This window comes from Furipterus horrens, unplaced genomic scaffold (assembly GCF_987537825.1).
Source record: "Furipterus horrens unplaced genomic scaffold, mFurHor1.1.pri manual_scaffold_5, whole genome shotgun sequence".
In the NCBI taxonomy this organism is placed as follows: domain Eukaryota; kingdom Metazoa; phylum Chordata; class Mammalia; order Chiroptera; family Furipteridae; genus Furipterus; species Furipterus horrens.
Window position 1 is genome coordinate 16,959,242 of NW_028327175.1, and position 27,905 is coordinate 16,987,146.

Below are 27,905 nucleotides of genomic sequence, written 5' to 3' on the forward strand. Positions count from 1 at the left end.
TCCACAAACCTCACTGAAAAGTAGAATGAATTAGCTGAATCGTGCAGGTAGAGAAGGAAAAATAAATCTATGCCACCTCGGTTGACTAATTGTTTACCAAATTTTACGTGGTGCACTTACAGTCCACCCTGGTATAGAGAAGAGAATAATGAATGGGAGTAAAAAAGCCAGAGATAAGGAGTTGGTAGACCTTTAGCACTCTAGATTTAATTTCTTCATTTTAAAAATGGTGGAGAAAGACTAGAAAACTTATAAGGGCTCTTTCGGTGCAAGGTCGATTAAATCTTTACTTGAAAAGAGTTATAAATTTAACTTTCAATTAGTTCTGTAACAAGATTCAATCATGCAAACAATAAGTAAATACATAAATAAAACAATAGTAATACTGTGCTTAAAAACATCAAAAAGCCTGGATCATGCTCTCATACGTGGTCCTTTTGAAGACCTTTTCTGAGATGTCGATTCCTCTATGTTGCTGTGCAGTCTAGTAACTGACCTATTGCACTTGTTCAAATGACCCTCTTCATATTGCCTACATTTCCATCACTGATAGCAGGATTTTCATGTATACAAAGATTGAGTTGGAATTCCATTTTTATCATCCATATTCAGAAATGTATTCATTTTAGTGCACCTACTGCTCCCCTCTTTCAGACACTATATCAACATATTCACAACTATTATAACAAATTCAAATATCAACCACCTAAAAGTAAGATAAGCTTCATTTATTTCAATTCTTTTGTGTGTTATACTTAACTGAAAGAACATGATATATTCATTTGTCTGAAACTATTCATATTTCTGCATGTATAAAATTATACTATTTTATACTATTTATATACACAAGTTATTTCTGTGCTATAGCAAACATTGCATGACCTGGAACAATTTCTCAATACAATTGCCCAACATTTGGGAAAAAAAGAAAATATGTAAATGTGACAATTTTAAAATAAGTATTGAATTAATTTGAAAAATAAATCATTGTTATGTGAAATAAAACTCTTAAAAATTCAATTTGTAAAATACTGGGTTAAAGAAAGGAATATAAGTCTAGTTATTTATTTCTTCAAGAGGTTATATATTGACATCATTTCATAGCTCCATCCTTAAATGTCAATTAATCGTTTTGTTTAAAATAATCCTTCTTAGGTGCTGTAGGTATTAGACCCCACTTAACCCTAGAAGAAATTTCTATTCACAACCATTTGTAATCTATAGTGTTATGAGATTAATAAAAAAAGCATGAGTATGTGAGATAAGGTCTCCCAAATCACAAAATAGCAACACCCTCTGTTTCAATGTAATCTCTTGAGGAAACATAATATGAGTATCTGATAACCAATTAAATATTTTCCTTTCATAATCTATTTTACATGAAAATTAATTATTTATAGGTAAATTATCTCCTTGTCATTTCCTACTGGAATTATAGATTTCTTTCTGATGTTCTAAAGAAGGAAATTAATCTATTCACTAATTAAATCAATCCCATTGTAAGATGCCACTTTGTAATAAGGATCCAGATTCTATTTTTTCTTCTGGCAATGAACCTTTATTTATAATGATATCTTACCCGAGTCTATGGGGAAAATCAGTAGCAGCTGTGTTGGGTATACCACACACATAATTAGCATACTTAATCTCTTTGCCAATGATATTGCTGAAGTTATGTAAAATATTATATATTCGTGGGGTGTGTTTTATAGATGAATCATATTTTGTATTACTTTTAAGCGTTCTTGAAAGACACTGTCTGCATCCAAATTCAATTTGTATTGTCAATATTGATTCTTCATTTACTTACACTGCACCACAGATAAGTAACTTAATCAAAATACATGAAGGAATCTTTTTTTTTTCTCTTGTGAAATCTTACATATTTAATTCAGAAATCTTATCTTAGAATCTGAAGTCATTTTGAATATTTTATTATTGTTGATTTTCTAAGTTATTACATTTATTTTTGGCCAAATGATATCAAACAAACTATAAAAGAGCTATAGCCGGCTGGATGAAATGAGCAGTCTGGCTGAATTTTTTCTATGGACAGTTTTCCTTCTTTGTCTTATGTCAAAGCACGTTATTTATCCATTGATAAATTTATTGATCAATTCATAATTTATTCATACCTTTATTCTTTAAATTTATTTTTAATATTACAGTTTGGAAGTCTGGTCAGTTATTTTGGTCACTTCTCAGGGGCATGTTTTAAAAATATTTTAGCTTCAAGTGACTTTACTACAAAATGCCTCTCAGCTTGTCTGCCCTAGGAAGTTCTCAGCCCTTCATTTTCTCCCTACTGAATAAATCAGTCATGAAAAAGTTATCTAGTATTGAGAAAGCTAGGGAGAATCACTCAATATACCCCAGAATAAAACAAAAAACAAACTGTTCATGTACATAGAAGCACCTTAATATTATTACAGTAGTCCTTCTTACACACAGGATATACATTACAAGACCCTCAGGGGATGCCAAATCCTACACTGTATGTACTGTTTTTTTGCTTTTTTCCCCTATACATACCTTCTCACTCAAAAGAAGTACTTTAAAGCTGCTCTTTGGCAGATCTGAATTACCAGCGTCACTACCCTTGTGTCTTGGCAAAAAAAGGGAAGGAAAAATGTGAGATTTTTTTTTGCACTGCTCAGAATGGTGTGCAATTTAAAACTTTATGAATATATCTATTTAATATTTTTGGACTAAGATTGACCTTGGGTAACTGAAACCATGGAAAAAACTGCAAATAAGAGAGGATTATTATAACCCTATAAGTGTGAGAAAAAACATGTGATTTAAGTTATCTGAGGCTTATGTGATTCTTCCCCTTCTTATATAAGACTCAACATCAAGAAATTTTAATTTTATTTTGACCCTTTGTAATTTATTTTTATAATTCTATGATGTCTGAAAAAAATAATTTTCTCCTGAAAGAATATACAGCCTTATTGCCACAAATTAAGTACTGTCCACTAATATGTCAATGTTAATAAGTCAATATGAGACCCAGTTAAATATACATGTAAACATATTGTGCAATTCCTAAAAAGAAACTGATCCAAAATCTCACATTCATAAAAATAAGTTACTTAGCACAATACTTTAGCTCCCTCTTTTGGATGGCTCAGATTATAATATGAAAATACGAGAAAATGCCTTAAGTTGCCTTTTTATTTTTTTTTCCCATTGGCATTATATAATATTAGAGACAGTGCTTACTCTATTATTAAACTTCATAAAATTAATCATTTTGATCAGTTTTCAAGTGAAAAATAGGTCAAATTTATATCTAGCAATCTTTTTATTAGTTGAATGCTCAGTTATTGAAGACTGTGTTTTAATGTTAAAAATGTGTTTTGGCCAAATGTTTTAGTACATATTATTTGAAATGAGTTAACATTTACGTCATTATGAAAATTTTAAATATAAATTCTCCTAATAAAATATTTCAGCTTAATTATTTCATAAAATGTGTAATAGTTATTTTATAACACCTAATAATGAAAAATATTTTTTAAATGGTCTATAAATTTGATGGATTCTTACTCTACAGGTTTCTTAAGTATCTTCCATGGTGTTTCAGTAATTATATAGGTGATAATGCATAAAGATGTATAAAGCAAATATTGGAGTCACCTCGGATATTTGTTTGTTATATATGTATGTGTTGTTATATATGTATGTGTGTGTATTTATATATACATATATAATAAATACTTAAAATAATTATATAACTTATTCAAAAATATTGTTACTTAAAAATTTAATACTAACACTAAAATAATCTAAACTCCAACAATTAAATTATCATGTTTGGTATTAATATGTTATTTACCTTGTAGTCATTGAACAATATTCATTAAAATGTTCAATAAACAATAACAATAAGTATAAATTACATCATTATGATTGTTAAAACTGTTGCCTTCTAGGGGGAAAAGTGGTTAAACTATTATTTTACCTCACTAAAAATAAAAATTAAGGGGTATATTTTTATATTTTTTCAACTGAAATTTTTTAACTTTATTTGAAAATTAAGACTATTTTAAAATACTTTTAAATACTGATTATTACTTATGTTCAAAATAATATAGTAGGCAATTAAGACAATTACATTTCCAGATTAAAATATATTAAAATTATATTTCACAATACTAATGTTATTATATATTTATAGAAAATAAATTATAATAGATATGTCATCATTGGACATTCAAAAAGAAATGATTTTATCTCTTCTATTCCAGTGGTATTTACTTTCTATGCAACTTCCCAATAAGATGACACTTCTAATGTATTTATTTAATTTACAGATAGTTTAAGGGGCAATCATTTGGATCACTCAAAAATACAAAAATATTTTTCAAAGTCCATATATGGTAGGTGAATACTAGAATTCTTTGCATGTCTTGAACAGCTCTTTATATATTTTTTTGTTTAAAAATATAATTGTATTCAAAATAATATAAAAAACCCATGTTTCCAATGACAATATAAAATATACTCCATTTGTCTTTATTTATGTAAAATTTTTTAAATTTCTTTATTGAATGGCCAATTTGTTCCCAGCTCATTGTGAGTTGACTTCACCATATCAGCACTAAATTTTTGTTCAGTGAGTTCTGTTCAGGAAGTAGAAGTTAAATAACAAATATGCAAAAGCTTTCTCCATGTGCTGGAATTTACCTGTTACGACTTGCTTAAGATGTTTCTTCAAGTTTCTCAGCTTCTCTCAATGCTTAACCCTGAATATATTCCTTTTTATTTCCCTCAGCCCTATTAATACTAGGATGGAATGATCATTAATAATAACATAACCTTATACCCTTAGAAGAATGAAGATAATGCTAAGGAACAGAGGCATCAGGAAATAAAAATTAACAGGCACTACAGCAGTACAGCATTGCTAAATCTAAATTCAAGAGTCCAGGCCATTTTCCAGAACTCACTTGTGGCTATTTCCATTCTTAGCTCTCAGCCTGTTGCTTTATTGGTGGTGAACATCTCTCTAACTGACAGGCATTACCTTGACACTAATTGTTATGTGAGAGTCCAGAACCCTCAATATATTCTAGACTATGGAAAATAATTTTGCAAACTAAATTATTTACTCTGATATTTTCTTAGAGACACAAACATTTATTATTTTTTACATTAGTAAAGAAAAAGCTTCATACCCCTATATGACATGTGAGCAGTTGGATTTTTCTAATAGAAAGTGCAGGGCCACCATTTAACCTATATCTACTTGATTTAAAGGACTCCCTGAGAATAGAAAGAGCTTTCATAAAGATAAACCACATTTTTTTGCAGTAGAATCTTTAAAAAATTGTTATAATTTTGCCAATAACATTTTTGTCTCTAATAATAATTACCCATGGACCAGTAATAGTTTGTACTATTTTCCTTCCTAATTTTAGACAAGTACAAAATTTACTTAACTTTACATAAATTTAATATGTGGTTAAGTGAAGGTGATATATCTGAGGAACATTCTTACATAATATGTATATCAGAAATTAACAATTAAAATGAAGAAGAATGGAAAAATATGAACAGTTTCAAGGAGATGAGTTTTTGCATTTTAAACTTGAAATGTGTCATGTTGCAAAAGAGGAAACAAAGACAGAAAACAATAATAATATAACTTAATAACACTCTGGCCCCTGAAACTTTAAGTCATATAAATGCAACATTTTGAAAACTGTCAGGGTTTAGTAAATTAAAAATATTTTCCCTCTTGGCCTGTCTGGAAAAAGCCCAGCCATTGTTAATATAACGAGAATGATTTGTGCGACATTGATGTAGCCTGACAGCAAGGGAAAGTGGATTGGAATGCATATGTGTGAACAATGATGACTTCACTGTATCAGTCAGTAGGGGTGGTAGATGCCATTGTTATACTGTGTGACCATCACATTCAATATGACTGAGTGAGTACAGTAACGAATCTGCACCAAATTTTGCATTAAGCTTGATCATTCTTCCATGGAAACTGTTTGGATCATTCAGGAGGCCGCAGTTATGGGCAACTGCCAATATACTCATGCATCACATCTGGTTTTTTGGGAAAACATCAAATCATCCAGGTGACTAAGCTCCCCTACAGCCCATATTTGGTGCCCTGTGACTTCTGGCTTTTCCCAAAACTAAAATTAACTTTGAATAGGAAGAGATTTCAGGGTATCGATGAGATTCAGGAAAATACAATGGGGCAGCTGATGGTGATGGGGAGAACTGTGTGAGGTCCCAAGGTCCCTTCTTTGAAGGGACTGAGGTATCATTGTCCTATGTACAATGTTTCTTGTATCTTGTATCTTTTTCAATAAACATCTCTTTTTCATATTACATGACTGGATATCTCTGAACAGACACTATATGTATGGATGTATATATATATATATATATGTGTGTGTGTGTGTGTGTGTGTGTGTGTGTATATCGGCAGCCGTCCGTCTCGAGAGACGATGGTGTAGCTTCTTAAGAGTCTATCTGCACCGCGGAGAATGGTTGTGCAGTCCGACTCGGGAGTGACACGGTATCTGTCTCCTCCCGTGTTGAATCGACATCTTGTGATGACGCTGGAGTGTCCTCTCCAGTGAAGCTGAAGCTACAGAGCCTGGGCAGGGTGATATGGAGGGTCTGCTGTTGCCCATGCAGCAGACCCCCCCCTCTCTTCGCAGCTGAAGGGTCCAAGGGAAAGACGGAGTCAATATAGCTTGGCTTCAGGTGCGCCGCAGGAGTTGCCGGTGTTGACTACAGCGTCAAACCGCCTTAGGGACTCCGGCTCCAGATTTTCTGTCGGGGTTTACTCCCTTAGCCTTTCCCCTGAAGAGGTATGCCGCAAGGCAGCAGAGGTTTTTTGGAGTCAGAGTTTTCCTTCTCTGATGTGCCCTGACTGGAAGATCGAACCAGCGACACTTAGCTCGCAGGCCGACGCTCAATCCACTGAGCCAAACCAGCCAGGGTGTATATATATGTTCATACAACAGAAACATGATTTCAATAATTCTGGGAATTACTATTAATGTACAAGATATCTCACAAAGACACACACAATGTATTCATTTAAAGTTTATATATGCTTCTCTAAGTTTTTTCTCAATCTAACCCAAATTTCATAAATAAAAGTTATCACACTCTTAGTTTTTGACTCTTAAAAAGTTTTATTGGTTGGGTGGAGAAAAGATAATTTTATTTCCTGGATAATTTCCATATTGGATTTTAGGTATGCTAGATTTTAAACTAATACTTAGGAGAAAGTTATGTGACCAATGTACTAAACTTGCTCTAATAATGGATACTCAAATCCTTAGATTTTTAAATGTAATCATTGGGAAGCTCCAAGTTCACAATAGTTAAAATTAAATAAGCATTCTTCTCTTATAAGATGAACAAAGCATATGTTTCTAAGTATATTAGCCAAATGGGTTTTCTTTCTGAATTAATGGCAAACTCTAGCATACATAGTGATTAAAGTTTTTGTGTATTCATCTTATAATTGTTTTTGTTCACATGGTGGTGACGAGTAGTGCGTTTTTTAGTCAAACAACAATCTCACTTTCATCTCTTTTCTCAAACCTTGTGTAGTCTGTTTATTCCAGCAATGTATCATAGAAATGCCTTAACCCAAACCCATTCTTGATATTACACCCATGTTTTAGAAAATCAAATATACAGTTTATTAATAATAGGTATTCACATGCCAATACTGTTTGTTAAAGATTTACTGAGATATTACAGTGTCTAAAGGAAAATAAACTGTTTAAAACCAATAAAATATGTAAGATTCTACAGGATAAATTATCTCAGTAATAAAAATTACATAAACCACCAGTACATGCTGTACCTGTTTGTCTATACAGTTCCTTTAACTGTGTACCTACATTAGGTGTAATGATAATGATGTCTTATTAGAGCAGGATGACAAAGTCCTAAACTAAAAATGATTTTTCCACTCAGTTATTATCAAGAGATAATGACATACTGAAAGTTGAGTCTCAGTGTTGACACAGGTGACCCTCATATGCTTAATAAGCAGAATCCTATTAGAAAAGACAGCTGTGTCAAGTGTTTGGCAGATACAGAGTTATAACGTTATGAACAGAAACATGAATTCAATAATTCTGAGAATTACTATTAATGTACAATAGACCAGAGCACATAGTTTAAAATTTATATTTAGTAACAGGCACCTTCTTAGGAGGCAAACATTTGAGGATTTCTTTTGGCTTTAATGAATATATATTTAATTTAGTATATCATATCTCTCATGTTTAATGATGCTATTTAAGCAGCAAACATATGTTCCTTTGGCAAATGTAGATAAAAAATAAAATAAAATGGTCTTATCATGTGGCAAACAAATGAGTTTCACAAAGAGAAGAATTCCTAGTAAGAAATGTAACAAACTTCAGTGTAACAAACTTAGAAGATTAACTCAAATGCATCTTTTTTTTTTTTTTTTTTGGTTTTTCAATTACAGTTGTCACCTTTTCCCCCAATTTCTCTCCCCCACCCAACCCACCCCCTCTCCCACAATCATATCCCTCCCCGTTGTCCATGTCCATGAGTCATTTATACAGGTTCTTTGATTAAACCCTTCCCTTACTTATCCCCCTACTCTCCCTCCTCCCTCCCCCCTATTGACTGCTATTCTGCATTTTGTTCTATTTAGTTCCTTTGTTTGTGTTGTTCTTTAGTTTCCTGTATTAGGTGATATCATATGGTATTTTTCTTTCTTTGCCTGGCTTATTTCACTAAGCATAATTCTCTCTAGTTCCATCCATGTTGTTGCAAATGGCAGGAGTTCCTTCTTTCTTTCTGCTGCATAGTATTCCATTGTGTAAATGTACCACAGTTTTTTGATCCACTCATCTACAGATGGGCACTTATGTTATTTCCAGCACTTAGCTATTGTAAACAGTGCTGCAATGAACATAGGGGTGCATAAGTTCTTTTGAATTGGTGCTTTAAGATTCTTCGGGTATAATCTCAAATGCATCTTTACACTTTAGATTTCCTCTTTCACACAAGAAAGGTGTCCAAAAAAATCAATAATGAGAGCATGATTATTTAAAATGAAAATAATGTTATCCCTTTAAATTCAGTGGGTTAATGAAGATATTCAGTTGTGTAATATCTTTGTTTTATAACTAAATATTAAACATTTTCAACTTTGCAGTGTTTTAAAAATGAGATGCAATTATGTGCCTTATGTATGAAGTGAAAGATAACATGTTTAAATTATTGAAATAGTCTGCTATAGTTATGTTTTTAATTATATCCCATCTTATAAGACAGAGTCTGAGTGCACTGAATCACTTGAAGTCTTGGTCTGTTATTCCTCTTTCAAATCTGACCAAGTTATACTCCAACTCTGTATATATTATGAGGATAATTAATTTTTATTGTAAAGCACTTCTGATTCACAGGTTGTTATTAAAAGTATCCTTAGGAAAATTGGAGGAACTGAGAGTGGCTGATGGAGATAAAAATAAAAATAAATCAACAAAACAAGCGAAGGTCTTTGTATGAACCAATTAAAGTTATGGTCCGTCCTAGAACAAATGCTCCATAAATTCATATGGAACCAAAAAAGACCCCGAATAGCAAAAGCAATCTTGAGACAGAAGAACACAGCAGGAGGAATCACAACACCAGATATCAAACAATACTACAAAGCCACTGTAATCAAAACAGTATGGTACTGGCATAAGAACAGACATATAGATCAGTGGAACAGAATAGAGAGTCCAGAAATAAACCCAGGCCTCTATGGTCAACTAATCTTTGATAAAGGAGGAAGGAACATAAAATGGAGTGAGAAGAGCCTCTTTAACAAATGGTGCTGGGAGAACTGGATAGGGACCTGCAAAAAAATGAAACTAGACCACCAACTTACACCACACACGAGAATAAACTCAAGATGGATCAAAGACTTAAATGTAAGCCGTGACACCATAAAAGTCCTAGAGGAAAACATAGGCAAGAAAATATCAGATATCTCACGTAACAATCTCTTCACGGATACATCTCCTAAAGCAAGAGAAATAAAGGAAAAAATAAATAAATGGGATTACATCAAACTGAAGAGTTTCTGCTCAGCAAAAGAAAACATCAGCAAGATGAAAAGGAAACCAACCATATGGGAAAACATATTTTCCAATGACATCACAGACAGGGGACTGATTTCCAAAATATATAAAGAGCTGATACGACTCAACATCAAGAAAACAAACAACCCAATTAAAAAATGGGCAAGGGACCTGAACAAACACTTCTCCGAAGAGGACATACAGAAGGTCCATAGACACATGAAAAAATGCTCAACATCATTAGCCATCAGGGAGATGCAAATAAAAACCACAATGAGATACCATTTTACACCAGTCAGAATGGCCATCATCAATAAATCAACAAGCAACAAGTGCTGGCGAGGATGTGGAGAAACGGGAACCCTACTGCACTGTTGGTGGGAATGCAGACTGGTGCAGCCACTATGGAGAACAGTATGGAATTACCTCAAAAGATTAAAAATGGAACTGCCTTTTGAACCAGCGACTCCACTACTAGGATTATACCCGAAGAATCTTGAAACCCCAATTCAAAAGAACTTATGCACCCCTATGTTCATTGCAGCACTGTTTACAATAGCTAAGTGCTGGAAACAACCTAAGTGACCATCTGTAGATGAGTGGATCAAAAAACTGTGGTACATTTACACAATGGAATACTATGTAGCAGAAAGAAAGAAGGAACTCCTGCCATTTGCAACAACATGGATGGAACTAGAGAGAATTATGCTTAGTGAAATAAGCCAGGCAAAGAAAGAAAAATACCATATGATATCACCTAATACAGGAAACTAAAGAACAACACAAACAAAGGAACTAAATAGAACAAAGAGCAGAATAGCAGTCAATAGGGGGGAGGGGAGAGGGAGAGAAGGGGGATAAGTAAGGGAAGGGTTTAATTAAAGAGCCTGTATGAAAGACTCATGGACATGAACAACGGGGAGGGATATGATTGTGGGAGAGGGGGTGGGTTGGGTGGGGGAGAGAAATTGGGGGAAAAGGTGACAACTGTAATTGAAAAACCAAAATAAAAAAATTAAAAAAAAAATAAATAAAGTTATGGTCCGTGAGTAGAGAGTATGATTGTTTCAACAGACTGCACGTAATGTTGGGGCAAATGAATGAGAACTAAGTCTACTCCTTAATATTTTTCCTTATAAATTTATATTATGTAAGCCCCCAAAAGTTATATTTTACATTAGTGTCAATTTTACTATTTTACTGCTTTCCTTTGAGTTGTTTTAATCACACCTATTGATTTGTTAATATAACTGTGTATCATAGAACCAATTTTATAAAGGAAATTACCTATGTTAATTACCTTTTTAAGTCTTCCACTTTATACTGTTTTATTTGAATTACAGTATTGTGGTTATGTCATGGGTATTAGAGTCAGACCCCCTATGTATAAATTTCAGCCATCACTGTAAAAACCCAAAGCCCAGAAGATCACCAGAAACACAGCTGTCGTCAAATACAATTACGTTGATGGACTTCTTGCAACAAGTCCTACTGTCCATCATGGAGACAGTAGAGGTATTTTGGTCAGAGGGAGTTAGGATAGGCTTATTATGGAGCTTGGAAATATACTGGGGCATTTGGGAAATCCTTATAAAGCAGAGATCAGCCCTTAATTTGTGAAGAGCAGGAAATTGAGGCATTTTTTTAGATGTGCATTGGTTTCTGTCTAGAAAGCGGGAAGAAGAGTTTAAAGTTGACTAAGGAAGCAGTAATGAGGAGAGGAAGATATTTGGTCATTTTGGGTGTACCTAGCATCCCTGCTTTTGTCTAGTTCCCTCCTAGCTGTTGAGTGAGCTAATATGTTGCTGATATTCTGTTAAATTATTTGTGTTCAGCAGGGGAAACCACATCATAGCTCTTAGTTGCCAGGCAGGTACCAACTATCAGCTCTCAGAGATGATTTTTGTTTTGTTCCTCTTCACTTAATTGATGGTTGTCTTGGAAAATATGCGAATAGTCTCACAGTACTTCAAGACGACAGAGAAGCACAATCCCAATGGGCTAGGAAGAGGGAGGCATGGAGGCACAAGCTGTTTGGGAACAGAATGAATGTTTGCCACAAACTGCGAGACACTTAGAACAGTGACTGGCCCATAACATGTGCTTAATAAGCACTCACTATAGCAATAGTTAACTACTGTCATGTCAGTATAATCTTTGTTTTTTTCACTCCATAAATTTATTAATTATCACATATCATAGAATTTTCCAATATGGAATAAATACAGGATTTTTAATATCAATGTCTGATAATGAGATGTAAGGAAATATTTTTGAAACTGGATTTTGCTCTTGCATTGACTTGCAAAGTTAAATATGTTAATATATTTTTATACTAAAATATTTTTAAAAGTTTTGTTAGAAGGTATTTAAAATTTGAAACCATAGGATAGTTTGTGATGGCTGCTTATTTTATTTTTTTGGACTGCTTAGATTTTAATTGACTGGCAAAATGAAATAAGATGTTGCCAAATGGTACACTAGACTCATGTTATGCTGTGACTGTGTAGCACTAATTGAAAATGCCACCATGGTAATTGCTATAGTAACATTTAAGTTGGCATCAGTGCCAAGAAATATTTACTAGAGTTCTCATGGTATTTCACAGTACATTTTAAGCATATAAATGTAATTTTGCTGGTGTTTTTATTGGTAAGGCGTGACAGAAATAAATATATATGCATATATATTTTTAAGTAATAGATTTTAAATAAATGCTTAAGTGGAAATATTAATGATTTGTGATTTTATATTTTAATGGTATCAGAGTACCTCATATAGTATCTTTTACTGTTTAAAGTCTAAAAAATTAAGATATATTGTATGTAATCCCACATATAGAGTACTAAGGATTTTAAGTTCAAGTTACTTAGTTTCTCAATATGTATCTTGAATCTTCTCCTGCATTATGAAAGACTGTATTTTGAATTATAGTGTGAAAAAGAGAGAATCACAAGTAATTTAAAGAGAGCTAAATTTAACCGGACATTTTCAAAGTCTTTAAAAAGAGTTAGCAGCAATTCTTTGAGGATTATTATTATTATTATTATTATTATTATTATTATTATTATTATTATTACTCTTTTACAAATTAAGAAAATGAGACATAGAGGTGTCCTGCCAAAAGTTACATTTTTGGTGGGTAGCACAACCTTTTGAAATCATTCTTCATTTGTGGTCTTACAAAAGTCTTCATGTTAACTCTCTGTCTTTAATATTATAAACTCAGTGATGAAGAAGCACAGAAAATGAATAATCTCTTATCTTTACCTGATAAAGGCAAGGAAATATTACAAATGGGTAATAGATATTAATATTTAAGTAACACTATGTTAGATTCCTAGGGCTGCTATAACAAACTAAAATGAACACTTTTAACTCCCTTCAGCTTTCTGCTCAAATGTCACCATAATTGAAAAGCTCTTTTTGACCATATTATTGAAATAACAGTACGTCTCCCAACACATATCATTTATCTATCAATTTAACTTACTTAATTTTTTTAAATAACTTCATCTATTAGATCAGTTTTAGATATACAAAAAAAATTGACAGAATAGTAACAATGCTCCAATATGCCCTTCGTCCAGTTTTATCTATTATTAGCATAATACATTACTATAGTATGGTGACAAGTACTCATTGTATTGTTTGACTTAATACAAACAAAAGTGATTCCCTTACAGTTATGGAGGATAGACTGCTGACATCCAGGTGTTGGCAGGGAGGATAATACTTCTTCATCCAGCTTCCGGTAGTTTGGCTTGTGGCAGCCTAACTATAATCTCTACTTCCATCTTCCAAGGGCCATCTTCCCTCTATATGTATTTTTCTTCTCTTCTTCCTATGAGCACATCACTAATATTGGATTAGGACCCAGTCTAATTAAACATGACTTTATCTTAATTGCATCCTTTAATATCTTACTTCCAAATAAGCTCATATCATTAACACCATGGGTAAGGAGTTTAATCTCTATATCTTTATGGTGGGCAATGTTAAACCCATAACAATAACTACCAAACTGTTGACCAAATATTTCCAGATTTCTCTCTTCCAAATATATGATAAAACTGTACTCCTCTACCTCTGAGTTTAGACAAAACTGTGGCATTTTATTTGCCCACCGAAATGGTAGTGTAAGTGAGTGTGTCCCTCCTGTGTGGAAGGCCTAAAGGTCAACATGAAATTTTCCATGTTCCTTCACCATTATCTTTGCCATCAGGAGAGAATGGTAATGAAACTTCCCTTTGCCTTGGTTTCCTGGTGACAAAACTCCCAGAAAAACCAAAGTGGTCATATACCCTAAGCAGTTTCGAGTTACTATAGCATAACCCAGTCTATTGAGACTGGTGAATAAATACCTGCTAGAAGTGCTATGCTGTTATATCAATAACAACAAAGGAAAACACATAAAACCTGTAGCATCAGTTAAGACCTGGCCATCCAAGTCTCAAATAAATGGAAATTTATTTTATGCAGTGGCATAATATTTGGTAAAGTTATCACTTGCGATGACTTGGAAGGCAGATCCTCAGCCAACTGAAATTGTAGCCTTAGGAAAAATGTGCAAAAACAAAGTATCGTCGTCCTCGGCAGCCGTCCGTCTTGAGAGACGATGGTGTAGCTTCTTAAGAGTCTATCTGCACCGCCGAGAATGGCTGTGCAGTCCGACTCAGGAGTGACACGGTATCTGTCTCCTCCCGTGTTGAATCGACATCTTGCGATGACGCTGGAGTGTCCTCTCCAGTGAAGCTGAAGCTACAGAGCCTGGGCAGGGTGATATGGAGGGTCTGCTGTTGCCCATGCAGCAGACCCCCCCTCTCTTCACAGCTGAAGGGTCCAAGGGAAAGACGGAGTCAATACAGCTTGGCTTCAGGTGCGCCGCAGGAGTTGCCGGTGTTGACTACAATGTCAAACCGCCTTAGGGACTCCGGCTCCGGATTTTCTGTCGGGGTTTACTCCCTTAGCCTTTCCCCTGAAGAGGTATGCTGCAAGGCAGCAGAGGTTTTTTGGAGTCAGGGTTTTCCTTCTCTGATGTGCCCTGACTGGAAGATCGAACCAGCGACACTTAGCTCGCAGGCCGACGCTCAATCCACTGAGCCAAACCAGCCATATATATATATATATATATATATATATATATATATATATATATGAAAAAAAAAGAAACAAATTTAGAGAGCTATTGATACTTTGCTAGTAGAATGTAGGGAAATAAAGATGTCATGAATAAGGGACTGGCAGGTTGAAAAGGAGAGGCAATATTTCATGATAATAAATTATAATTTTGTTGAAAATGACTGATTGAAACTCTTAAAGCAAAAACAAGAATGGATGTTATCAGCAATATTAAGGATCCAGCTAAAAGTCTGGATCCCAGCAAATCATTTGACCTGGACACAATATGTCATATAACAGACATGAAAGCTGTGGTTCATGGTGAAGTCTGATAAAATGAAAGAAGCCATAATTAAGTAGAAATAGCCAGACCAGTGGAATAGTGGTAACAAAATAAACATACAAAATCTAAGTATATTTAAATTAAAAACCATGTTTCTCTTGACACATAAAAATGAATAGAATAAAAAAGATAAGGAATAATTTAGTGTTTAACAGAGCTGTCCTGACAAAGAAACCACCAGCCCAGATACACAAAAAATTCTGGCTCTCACTGAAGTCAAAACAAGCCAGAAACTCTATTGTGGTAGGACCCTTGCTGTTTCTTTTACTCTAACTGAAAATATTTTCTCTGTTATGTCTACTTGGATAGCTCCCCTTTCTTCAAATATTTACTCAAATAATTTCTTCTCAATAAGGCCAACATTGCATTTCACTGTCCTTCCCTTACCTGTATTCAGATCAAACTCTATGGCTCTATTTTTTTCAATACCACTGAATACATTCTATCATATTTTCATATTTATGTTTATTGAATAGTGTTTGTTCCTGCTTGAATGCAAGTAGCAGGAGTCTTTGTGTATGTGTGTGTGTGTGTGTGTGTGTGTGTCTGTATTATCCCTAGCACCTAAAGTGTGCTGTGTGCCTGACAATAGTAGGCACCAGATAACTATTTGAAAAATAGCTAAATGGCTCACTCCCAATAAAATAGATGTTCAATCAGACTATATATATATATATTTCCTAGAATCAGTCTGAGGCTTGGATTTGACACAGGTGATTAATTTAAAATGCACTTATCAGTCAGGAGGCTAGTGTAAAGGAGAAAATAAAGCACCAGCGGGGAGAAGGTGAAAGAACACAATGACAACATGGTTTCAGCTTGATGCTAGCCTGGGTTTGATTACAGAGAGAAGGCTCTGAGAATAAAATGGAAGGAGAGTTGACACACCTTGAGGCAAGGGGTCTGGCTCTTTGTACCTCAGTGTCATTGACTATGGTTGTGAGTGAAGGAATGTCCCTAGCTTGTTGGTTCTCATCAGCCTGGGTTAATTCTCAGAAAAAGGAGTAGCTCTAAGCAGCTAGTAGCCAAATCTCACAGTAGCTGGCTGGTAAGTAAATGGCTCTGTCAATGGGATCCGGCATCTACACTATCTTACAATAAATTGTGAATGTGCTTATACCTTTAAAATGGTTTAAGCGATAGTTTACAATGATCTTCCCAATTCTCATTTATAGTTTCCTAGACAATGCATATTCTTTTACTGTAGCTTAATGGAATATAATTATATTATGACTTCATCAATAATTTCAGATTGAAGAGAAGGAAGAATGTAATTATATATTACAGATCTACTATATTCCTACTGTTGAACACAGCCTGAACTCCTCTGGTGCCTCTCATCAGTAAATGTCAGCTCTAAACCTGTTGTATAAGCCACAGCCTGGGATGCATTTCTAACACCTCTGCTTCTATTAATTGTAAGCCAATAAGAACATTCTTTTATCAGGATTATTTCAATTTCTCTGTTTCTTTTCTTGCCTTGTTAAGTCTATTTTTCATATGTCAGTTAGAAGTGCCCATTTTATATTATGCCATGATTGTCCTCTGTGGCAAACTCTCATGTGAGTTCAATATCATGAAGGTTTAAACATTTGTGATAGCTTGTTAGACTCTGGAAGCCTGCCATGTCTTTGACATTGGAGTCTATAACTCTCCCCTTGTGGACTCAACTTGTAGGTATATGTAAGTCTTTTTTGTGACTCAAAGGCTTCTTAAATGTACATTATCCCCACCACCCTCAAACCGTGTTCCCCAAGTATTTACATTCACTTAGTCTCTCTTCTGGAACACTATTTCCATTGAAATCCCCCTAACTGACTCCTAACTCCCTTCAGCCTTCTGCTCACACATCACCATTATTGAAAGGCTCTTTTTGACCCATTGACAATAACAGTACCTCTCCTAGCACACATAATCTATCCATCCGTTTAACTTCATGTTTCTTAAAACAAAAACATCATTTCCTATATCAGTTTTAGATTTAGAAAACAACTGAGAGAGTTACTTAATGTTTTGTTTGCTTATTTTTCTCCTGCCACCATATCTATATGGTAAGGTGCTTGTTCAATGCATTGTTCTGTGCCTAGAACAGTCTTTACATATGGTGTGGTTTTTTAACAGCTTTGTTCAGACTATGAATGCACAGGTGTCTGGAATTTATTTGCACTTCTTTTAAAGCACTTACATATAACTCTACTATTTTGTTAATGTTTTAAAAATATTCTCTATATATTAATAAAACTGATTCATTATCAACAAAATTAGTTGTTGCCTTTTTTGCCTCATTTTCTCAGATGTCTACAGGGAAGTTCCCAAGACTGTGAGAAGTGTTGAAACTGGGCACTTCTATCATCTATATGAGCTTAATTACTCTTTCCCACCTAAAGCCCTCTCTTCTGATTTCCTTTATTATCATAGACCTTCTCTTGTGCTTTGTGTTTTTGTTTTCCGCTCAGATGGAAGTGTTGTGTGTTCTTATGCTGATAGATTTGGTGCATTCCCCTTTGCTTCATTATGGCCCAATTTATGCTGCATATTATATCACTGTGCCACACCAACTTGTAAATCATTTTGTCCAGTTCTCAACATTTAAGAACACATTGACTAAAAATGTCACCATTTGTGATAATATTAAATTTTATCTTCTCTCCACACCAATGATGCCTTGTTACCAAACATTCTTAAATAAGTCAAGAAAACAGACAACTCTTTTCTAGCAGGTTAAACAAAAATCTCTGACATACTAAAATGATGTACTTATAAGGTATACTTAAAAATGATTTCTAATACAACACCACCTAAATTGTCTTATATTTTTCCTTATCCTGTTATATTTTAGAGTGCATCATTAACTGAGTAGATATAATAATACATTGGCCAACTTCTAAAGGGGCATATCAGTAGTAGAGGGTCATATATAAATTTTGATACAATTGATCCCCATTCAGGGGACCAATCAATGTTGGGAAAAAAATTGCTGGCATATCTCTTTTTAATTGAAAGTTCATATGTTCTTCATATATCAATAGGTCATGAATTATTATTATTTTTAAACCCAGCTCCCCTACCCTTATAGACAGTGGTTAGTTTTCTCAAATACTGTCAAATGGTTGTTTACATGGCTTTATATTCTATATTTTTATATACGTGTATATATGTGTGTGTGTGTGTGTGTGTGTATATATATATATATATATATATATATATATGGCTTTATAATCTATTTTGTATACTGCTATTGTCCATTTGATAGGATATTGGCAAAACCTGATTCAAGAGCTTCTCTTCTAATAACAGTTTATGCAGCTGGTTTTCTAGGGAAGACCTAATGCTAAATTTTTAAAGCTGGGAGTTTAGTGGTGTTAACTATTAATGATTGCTTATACAAAGCTGGCAGCTGATATTTCTTCCACCATTTCCTGCTTTTTAAAAAAAAATTATTTTATAATATTTATTTAAAGAAGGGTAGAATTCCAAAATACAACGTGACAATATTTGGTCATGGGTTCTTTTAAAAAATAATACATAATTTTAGAGCCCTTTATATATATATAAAGTGAAACAAACTAATGATTGATTGCATGTATATTTATGTATATTCACCTATATCTGCATAGTAAATATGAGTATTATAAATTATTATAAAATAGATATCACAACATATATCCCTAACTAGTTTCTTGATATCAAAAACATAATACTATGTTGGAAAAATCAATGGTCAAGGAATCAAACAACATACACAGGATTTTGCCAATACCACAAAATAACTAGGTAACCAAAAATAGTTCTCTTCATCTCTTCCAATGCCATGCATCTCATCTGGGAAAGCATTTAAATTATAAAATTATATAACCATATCTCACAGTTATTGCTGTTTTGAAGATAAATAAATTAATGTGAGAAAGTACTTTGTTGATTACAAATTGTATAATACCATACTAAAATTAATCACATACACTTGCTTGATTTGTATATTTCATCTGAGAAACATTGCCTGAAAAACAAGATTGAAATTATTAAAATGCTGGATTTTAAACTACTACTTAGGAGGAAGTTATGTTATTTTTAAACTATGCAAATAAGAAATAACAACATAATTTAATTTGGGGTGTGAATTTTATTGGGTGAATATCTACTTAATTATAATCATGCACACTTTTTCTTGATTCCCAAATAGCCAACAGCCATTTTCTTCAAATGCAATTGAAATATAATTAAGAGAACAGGGAATAATAATAGAATAATTTTCAGTTTTTAAAGTTAACAAGATTCAAGTGAATTTCCTGGTTACAAAATCAAAGTGAAACCAAATTTAAAATATTGTACTTTACAATGCATTTGATATTATTTATTTATCAACAAAAATGTGATTAAAATGCAGAACATTTAAAGCTGATAGAGATAATTAAACATAGAAAATTTAGTATTCAGCTTCTTGTTATTGAATGAATAAAGGATATGAAGAATTTTTAATAAAATGTATGGCAAAGTAACTTGCTAACTTTAAAAACAAATGCAACAAAGACCATTTAGTATGTGCACTTTGTGTAGAGCAGAGGGATATACGGATGTAAAATAGGTCACAGGGTGTGTTCAATAATATTTCCTCAATGTAAAGAATTATGCCAAGAATTATGAAGAAAATAAAGTTGATATTTCATGAAAAAGTTTCAAAGTTTAAGTAACCATTCTATTATTTGTACCAATTATGTTGTGAAATTTGTACTAATTCCTTTTTTTACAAATTTAGTATGAATATTAATCTTAACTGCAGAACATATTCCATTTCTTAGGCAGAAAACAATATTCTTTTAAAAGGCACATTTCTTCCCAGTTCAAGTCTTTCCATATCTCTATTAACCAGTTTTTGGAATGAAACATTAAATCAATCAAAGTGATCCCAAGCTCATATTGGCAATTACCAATTTTATGCATGAATCAGTTAATCAGTTAATTTTACACATACATATTCAGTACTTACTGCACACCAATAATTGCTTTATACAGGACACAATGATTTACAAAATATCTCACTACTGTACAAGTAACCTTACCTTATAACAAGAGGAAAAACCAAAACTCATATAACTGACTAAATGAAAGAGATCATTAAAATCATGGTAAACGGTATAAAGAAAATAAATGTATGGTATGAAAGAAATCAATAGAGACTGAAGTGGGGTAAGCTATTTTTTAAAAAGTTTTTTAGAAGATTTCTCAAGAACTCAGAATATTATATAGTCTGAAAATAATGAGAAAGAGTTGGCTATGGATGAACTAGGTAAGACTGTTCAAGAATAGGGTGTGAGCAAAGACAAAGACCCTGACCTAGGCACATGAAGGAGGCCTCCAGGCGGACACATAAGGAACAATGGTACTTGGCAGCTGCACAATTACTGTCATAAAGATTATCATCAGTCATACAGAATTTAAATCCTGGATGCCTTCTACTTTTTCCATACGTGTATACCACCCTGTGATATTAGTAAATTACTTCAACAAGCAAAATCTCAGATTAATTTTCCATCTAACATGGCCATTTTCTCTTTGTAATATTGCTGAGATGAAAGTTAAATAAAAAGTATTTGAAGAAGGACTCAGCAAACTGCCTAAGATGGAAAGCAAGTTAAGATAAATGTTGGCTGCCAGCATTATACATGTTAGTAAGTTGAGCCCAAGTGCAACGGAGGACCTAGATTTAGTTCTGAATTTTTCTGTCTCTGTTTATATAAACTCAGGCAATCATTGAACTTCTTTATACCTCAGCTGCCTAATAATAATGTGAGAAATTATACAGGACTCTACTTTAAAATGTTGTCACACACACAACACACACACACAAATAAACCAATAGCACAGTGAATTATTTTCTTCCTGTTATTAATTATGTGAAAATGATGTTAACAGAAGCAGCATAGAAATTACTTATTTTGACCAAGAATAACAAAAAACTTGATTCTTTATTTTTCTAACAGAACTTTTCCCCCCTTATTTTCCACTCAATAAATGGCTCAATCATCTTTCAGGTCACAAACTAATAATCTTAAGAACTATATTTTACTTCCTATTTTTCTTTACCTTCCATAACGACCAACAGTTGAGAAGGTAGTACTTAATCTTGTGAACATGTAAATTTTTATCTATGTCTTAGGTCTGGTTCTCCAGAAACCAACACTGAGGTGAGGATTTGTGTGCAAGTGATTGGTAATAAATTTCTTCTAGGTCAGGAAGCTAGAGAGAAGTGGGAAAAAGCAAAACAGGAGGATTATTTAAACAAGGTGGGATATCAATCCAAGTTCCAGTCCCAGCATGGTTCTTCAGGGGAGCTCTGGGATGTGAATCACATGCGCCTGTTAGACAATAACCCAGGGATTTTGTGGAAAATGATTGCAGAGCTGCAGGCACTTTAGGCTCTCTCTGCATGTGGGCAAAGTGGCGCCAGTAACCAAAGGAAGTGCTTCAAAGGGAGCTGCAGGTGCAGGCCATTAGAAGAAGCAAAAACATGCAAAAATTATACTGTCTGCTGTGTGTATGTGTGGTCCTATTACAAAAAAAAAAAAAAAATAGCAAAGGGAACCCAAACAGAGTATCACTGTGCACTTCAAACCCCTTCTCTATATGCCATTGTCATCTCTTACTGAACTGGAGTAATAGATTCTAACTGACTTCCCCTTTAACCAAATCCTTTCCCACCCTCTAACTTATTTTCAACTCTGTAGCCAGATTGATCTTTTATAAACACACTATGGCAAAATCTTCCAACTGCTTTCCAGTGCACTGAAAATGAATGCAATTCTTTATCATAGTTTTAAGGCCTATGAGATCCTAGCCCCTGCCTATATCTCTGGTTCCACTAATACAATTGGATTTTTCTGCTTAAAGGCTGACATTCCAGCTAAAATTGGCATCATAGTGAGAGCAGACCTCAGTGAATGAAGGATGTGCTTCACTTTATCTGGCAAAGGTGATCAGAAAGGACAATGGCCAAAAGGAATCTCTCAGTGAGAAGAAATCGGGGTAATCAGTGTGGTCAACTAAGGAATTTGTTGTATTTTATCACAGTGAGGTATCAGCTGTTCCTGAGATTCTCTGGCTGTTCATTTTTCCACAGCACCATCACTAATCAACGACACGCGAAGCATGTTCTGAGTTTGTGGCCAGCCACTTGATGGCATTTTTCCATTGCACTTTTTCTCAGCACTCTTTGACATTGTAGGTTTTTGATATTAATTTATGAGTTTTACATTGCTCGCGATTAAATTTACAAGTTTTCCATAGTTACAAGATTATGAATAGCTTGCATAAAGTCCCGATAAAAGCAAATTCCCATCACCTAAGATTTCAGAATCAAAAGTGGCATGACTTCATTGTCTTTTATTGTTAAGTATATGGATTTGTAGTCATTTATGTGTATTTTGCTAAGTAAGAGTGTTTTAAAAATAATAGATATGAAAGTTAGGCACCTGTTTTCTGGACAGAGCCAATGGCTCTGAACCATAGCAAGCATCGTTGCTGTCAATCACTATTCAAACATGGAGCAACCATTTTCGAAAATGAAAACATTAACATATTGAGAATATGCATGTCTGCGCTGTGCTAAATCCTTTACATATGTAATCTAAAAATCTACTGTTTAAGGCCATGGGTCTAAAACTAGTTGCAACACTTAGTTCCTGTAAAATCTTTATCAAATTATTTAACTTCTTTACATCTCAGTATTTTCATAATTAAGTGATGTTGTAAGAATAAGCCCTTGTACTGCATATGATATTAAAAGTTCATAGTAAAATTAACACCTTGTTTGAGTCAGGTACTAATTATTCTTTTTTGAGGAAAAAGTAGTTGAGACCTAGTAACATGGGTAAAGACAAAGTCTCACAGGAAGTAAGGCATAAAGATAAGCTAGATGCTTATGTTTGATGCTTATACCTGGAAAATTGCAGTTGAGTTTGTAGATGGATGGCCCAGCATTGAGCAACTGGCCCGAGCCAGGCAAATCAGAATCCATTACCAGGACTTCTCAAACTCAACTTAGAAAAGACTATCAGTTGCTTTCTGGACTGGAACATGCTGAATCCGAGCTCCATATATCTCCATATTCCATGAGATTGAGAAAGCTGAGTTCAAAAGGAGAGAGAAAAGAGAAACAATCAAATACAGAGAACCGTATTCATGTACTCAAGCTCGTAATTCTAGTTTTCATGAGCAGGAAATGTCCTGTCATTTCTTTGCCCCTTACACTCTTCCCTTTTCAGACTTAATGTGATTTTTATGATCCAATTAATTATTATTCTTATATTTTTATTTTTTTGCTGACACCTGTTTGAGATAGGTTTCTATTGCTTACCAAATCATTATCATCAGCAGCAACATTATTATTATTGTCTCACTTCTACTAAATTAAATGCATTACACATTTAAACCAATTTACAAATAAATAAAATTAATTTTGATATACCAAATAACTTTTTTTAATTCAAGAAGAATCTACTTAATATCTCAATAGAGATAGCTTGCTTCAAAATTCTAGATCAGATTATCTCATAGATAAAACCCCACTGTTAATTTTGCAATACCAACATTGTATTCTTTTTATTTCTATATTAGGAAATAAATATGTATTGTTGTTTTTATTTATCAGGTAAAATGATTTCACTTAGAACATGTTCAACTCAGTCTCAGATAAATTTGAGTGGCTTACTCAACTGATTGTTGAAAATAACAGTTATCAGTTGTAAATGATCAACATGGTATCGTGTTAGGTGTTGCAAGATACAATCCAAAGTGTATTTGGTATCATTTAATTTGCCTTGAGGCAACATCTCAACCTATTATAGAAGAACAAGAAGGAGGAGGAGGTAAAGCAAGAGGAGGAAGATGAGAAGAAGAAGGAGAAGGAGCTTGTAAAATGTGGGCAGAAATCAGTTTTCTGTAAAGTATATAGGTTTACACATATGAATATTTTAATAGATAATTTACCTTCACTAATCTCAAAGCCTTTAGGAATGCTTAATATGATCTTTGAGGTATTGTAGATATAAATCATTCAAAATATTTAGTATTTTAAATTACAAATAATTCACACTTATATGCTGCACTATTGTTACTATTTTAAAGTTAGCCGTTAACTTCCTATTTAGTTTATTGTGCTACATATGTCTTTCAACTTATCTATATAAGTTTTTGAGACTAGTTTACTGATGTGACATAGAAAAATAGTGCATATGTAACATATACATAACATTTAAATAACATTTAGAAAATTTTTACAGTTTACAGATTATTTAAAAGTGAAACACAATCTAATAAACCATTTTCTCCCCCTACTCCTCAGGGGAAATAGACGGTACATTGAATTTGATATCCTGCTGAAGCCGCAGATAATGAGGACTTACCATTGCCTACCACTATTCATCTGGACCTATATGTTTTATACAGTTGATGGTATCCCATTACAAGAAAAATCTAACAGTGATTTACCAAGCAAAAAAAGAATGAGTCCGACAAAAGATGATGGTAAAATGCTACACCGCACCAAGCGTGGCTGGATGTGGAATCAGTTCTTCTTGTTGGAAGAGTACACAGGCACTGATACACAATATGTAGGCAAGGTAAGAATATTTATATGATAATCTAGAGGCTGAAACTGATAGCAATTTATTTTTACAGAAACTTTTTCTTTCACTAATGATTATTCAAACAATGTTTGACTAATTATAATGTGTAAAAGGCATGATATTGCACAATATTTCAGTAGGATAGGGTAAGGAATGTGACTTATTCAGGTAGCAAAATGTAGGTCAGTATTCATAGTATGCCTCAGAATAGAATAATTTACATGTGGGCTTGATTTATTATTAATCAGCTAGATATGATTTAATCTTATACATGCATCTAAAAGATTAAAAATTTTCCTTGAGATTTAATTTAAAGCCATGGGTAAATAATAACTAGAGTGTTATATATTTAGCAATACAAAATGCAATTACTATATGCCAAAAATTACTAAATTATATTGGTGTCTACTGAGGAATGATTTATTATAATTAAGAATAGTGTGATATGTATGAGAAGTAAATAGACACAAATACTTGTAGATGCTCTTGTTTCTTTATATCATGTTTAACTGAACTACTTGCTGCCTATAATTCAGAAAAAAGAGTTGGAGACAGAGGAGTAAGAAAAGTAAAAAGTAGGAAAAAAGAAACTTCCTTTAGAAAGATTTAATAGCATTCTAGTAGCAGGATGATGTTGCTCATTATCCTGATGTAGACAGTTGGTACTGTTCATTAGAGGTTGGGATCAAATGGCAATGGAGAATGTGTAATTCCCTTCTTGATCTCAATATTGAGAAACAGGTTCATTACCTTTCTCCCTCTCTTTCCTCTGTGTCTCAGATTATGTGACATGATTTTTCTGATGTACAGTTTTCTCTTTATCTATCTTCCCCTTAACAATCTCATTCACATTACTTTATATTCCAGACAATTCCTGTGTTCACTGTGCATTATCCTCTATTTATGCCCATTAATTTCAACTCATGAGAATAAAACATAATGAACAATTATGAATACTAACACTTCCCATAGACCTTATATATTTTTTCGATTCTTAGCATATAGATAATAGAAGTGATTGTAATGATATGAGTATTCCTTGATTCACTGCAACAGCAAGCAAATATAATAGATAGGCTAAACATATAAATAAAAATGTACCTGATGTCACAAAAGTTATGCCTATTGTTTTTAAATAATAAATACCTTTATCTATGAATTTTTGAAAAGCTTGACCTGATTCTTCATTTTTGGTGTGTGGCAGTATATTTTTTCAGCTGCAGCTTCCTTGATCAGAAGTCTATTATTTCCACTTCTTTTGAAATTTCTCTCCTCCGGTTTCATAGGTCATACTCATTTGCCCCATACAGCTCACCTGATGTTTCTTTTTTCTCTCTTATTTCTCTTCAGGTTAGTCATCTGGCATCCTCCAGCAATGCTCATTTAACATCGCTTCCCCTTCCATAGCTGATAACCAACATCATGATATTTCAAGTTCAACAGACAAATATTTGTGTCAAATAATTTGAAATTGCCTTATGATTCTTTTTCTAAGGCAGTTTATAAAGGACACATTTAGTTCATGGGGCCTTACATAAAGGGTTTCATCCTAGGAGATTCACAGATACAGAAGAATAGTCACAAATAAAAAGAGATGCAATCTTAAGGCAATCAAGGCTACACTATGAGCATTTATTTTTAATGTTTCCTTTTTTAGAAATTGAGTGTACATTGATTAATTAACCACCATTATTGCACTGACATTTTAAAACATATATTGCATTACACTCTGGCTGCGTAGCTCAGGTGGTTTGTGCATTGCCCCAATATGCCAAGGTTGCAGATTTGACTCCTGGTCAGGTCACATACAAGAATCAACCAATGAATTCATAAATAAGTGGGACAACAAATTAATGTTTTTCTCACCCTCTAAAGTCAATAAATAAAATATACATTATGATTCAGATATATTTGTACCATTTTGCTTATTTTTAACTAGATATTTAATCTGTCAAAGGTAGCTACTAAACATTGTGTATATAGTTTTTTTAAAATTACTTTTCATAAAATTTATCATTGTTTTGGGGAAACAACGTCTGTGTTTACCTCTAGACAAATTAAGGTGTTTAATTATTGTGCCTATTTTTAACAACCAGATCATGAGCCAAAATGGAAAATCCATATATAATAATCAGGATTTTTCTCAAATGAGGAGAATCAAATCAAATCTGTGTCAACTATTTTATATTGTCCATGGAAAACAATACCTACATAAAAGAGAGATTTTAATTAAAATACCTATACTACTTTCTAAAAAACATATACTTTCTCTTTTATAATAACGCCTTGTCTTAGAGATGCTGTACACCACATATCTAGTTCATTATAAAAGTGGGTTTCCAACTACTTCTTAGCATTCCTTACATCTGTAAGGGTCTATAAATTTTCTCCTAACCTGCTCTTCAGTCATTTGCTATTATTGTTCATTTGTATATACAGAGACTAGCTAAACTCTTGCCCTGAACTTGAACACATAAGTTTTGATGAGGATTTAACAGCCTGAACACCAACACAGATTGTCTTTTTGATCACATGGCTCTGGTTGTGCTGTGTAAACACAAACCTAGTCTTCCCAGACCTACCGAACTGGCAATATCCCATAGGAAGTAAAAGCCTGCCAATATTCACCATGCACCACCAGGATTGGGGAAGCATAGGTAGCTTCTATTGGGAAGAGAGTTTCACATTTTTTCTTAGTTTTACGGAAGCTAGGTATTC

The 27,905-nt window shown here is 33.4% G+C and overlaps 1 protein-coding gene across 1 annotated transcript in view; it reads left to right on the forward strand.

The window, feature by feature from the left end:
• The window catches only part of CDH9 (cadherin 9), a 109,423-nt gene that overhangs the window by 13,691 nt on the left and 67,827 nt on the right, over window positions 1-27,905 (forward strand). The window contains exon 2 of the mRNA XM_090278894.1: window positions 24,905-25,181. Within this exon, the coding sequence (XP_090135020.1) occupies window positions 24,954-25,181 (228 nt within the window). The 5' untranslated portion in view covers window positions 24,905-24,953. The remainder of the gene's footprint in view (window positions 1-24,904; window positions 25,182-27,905) is intronic.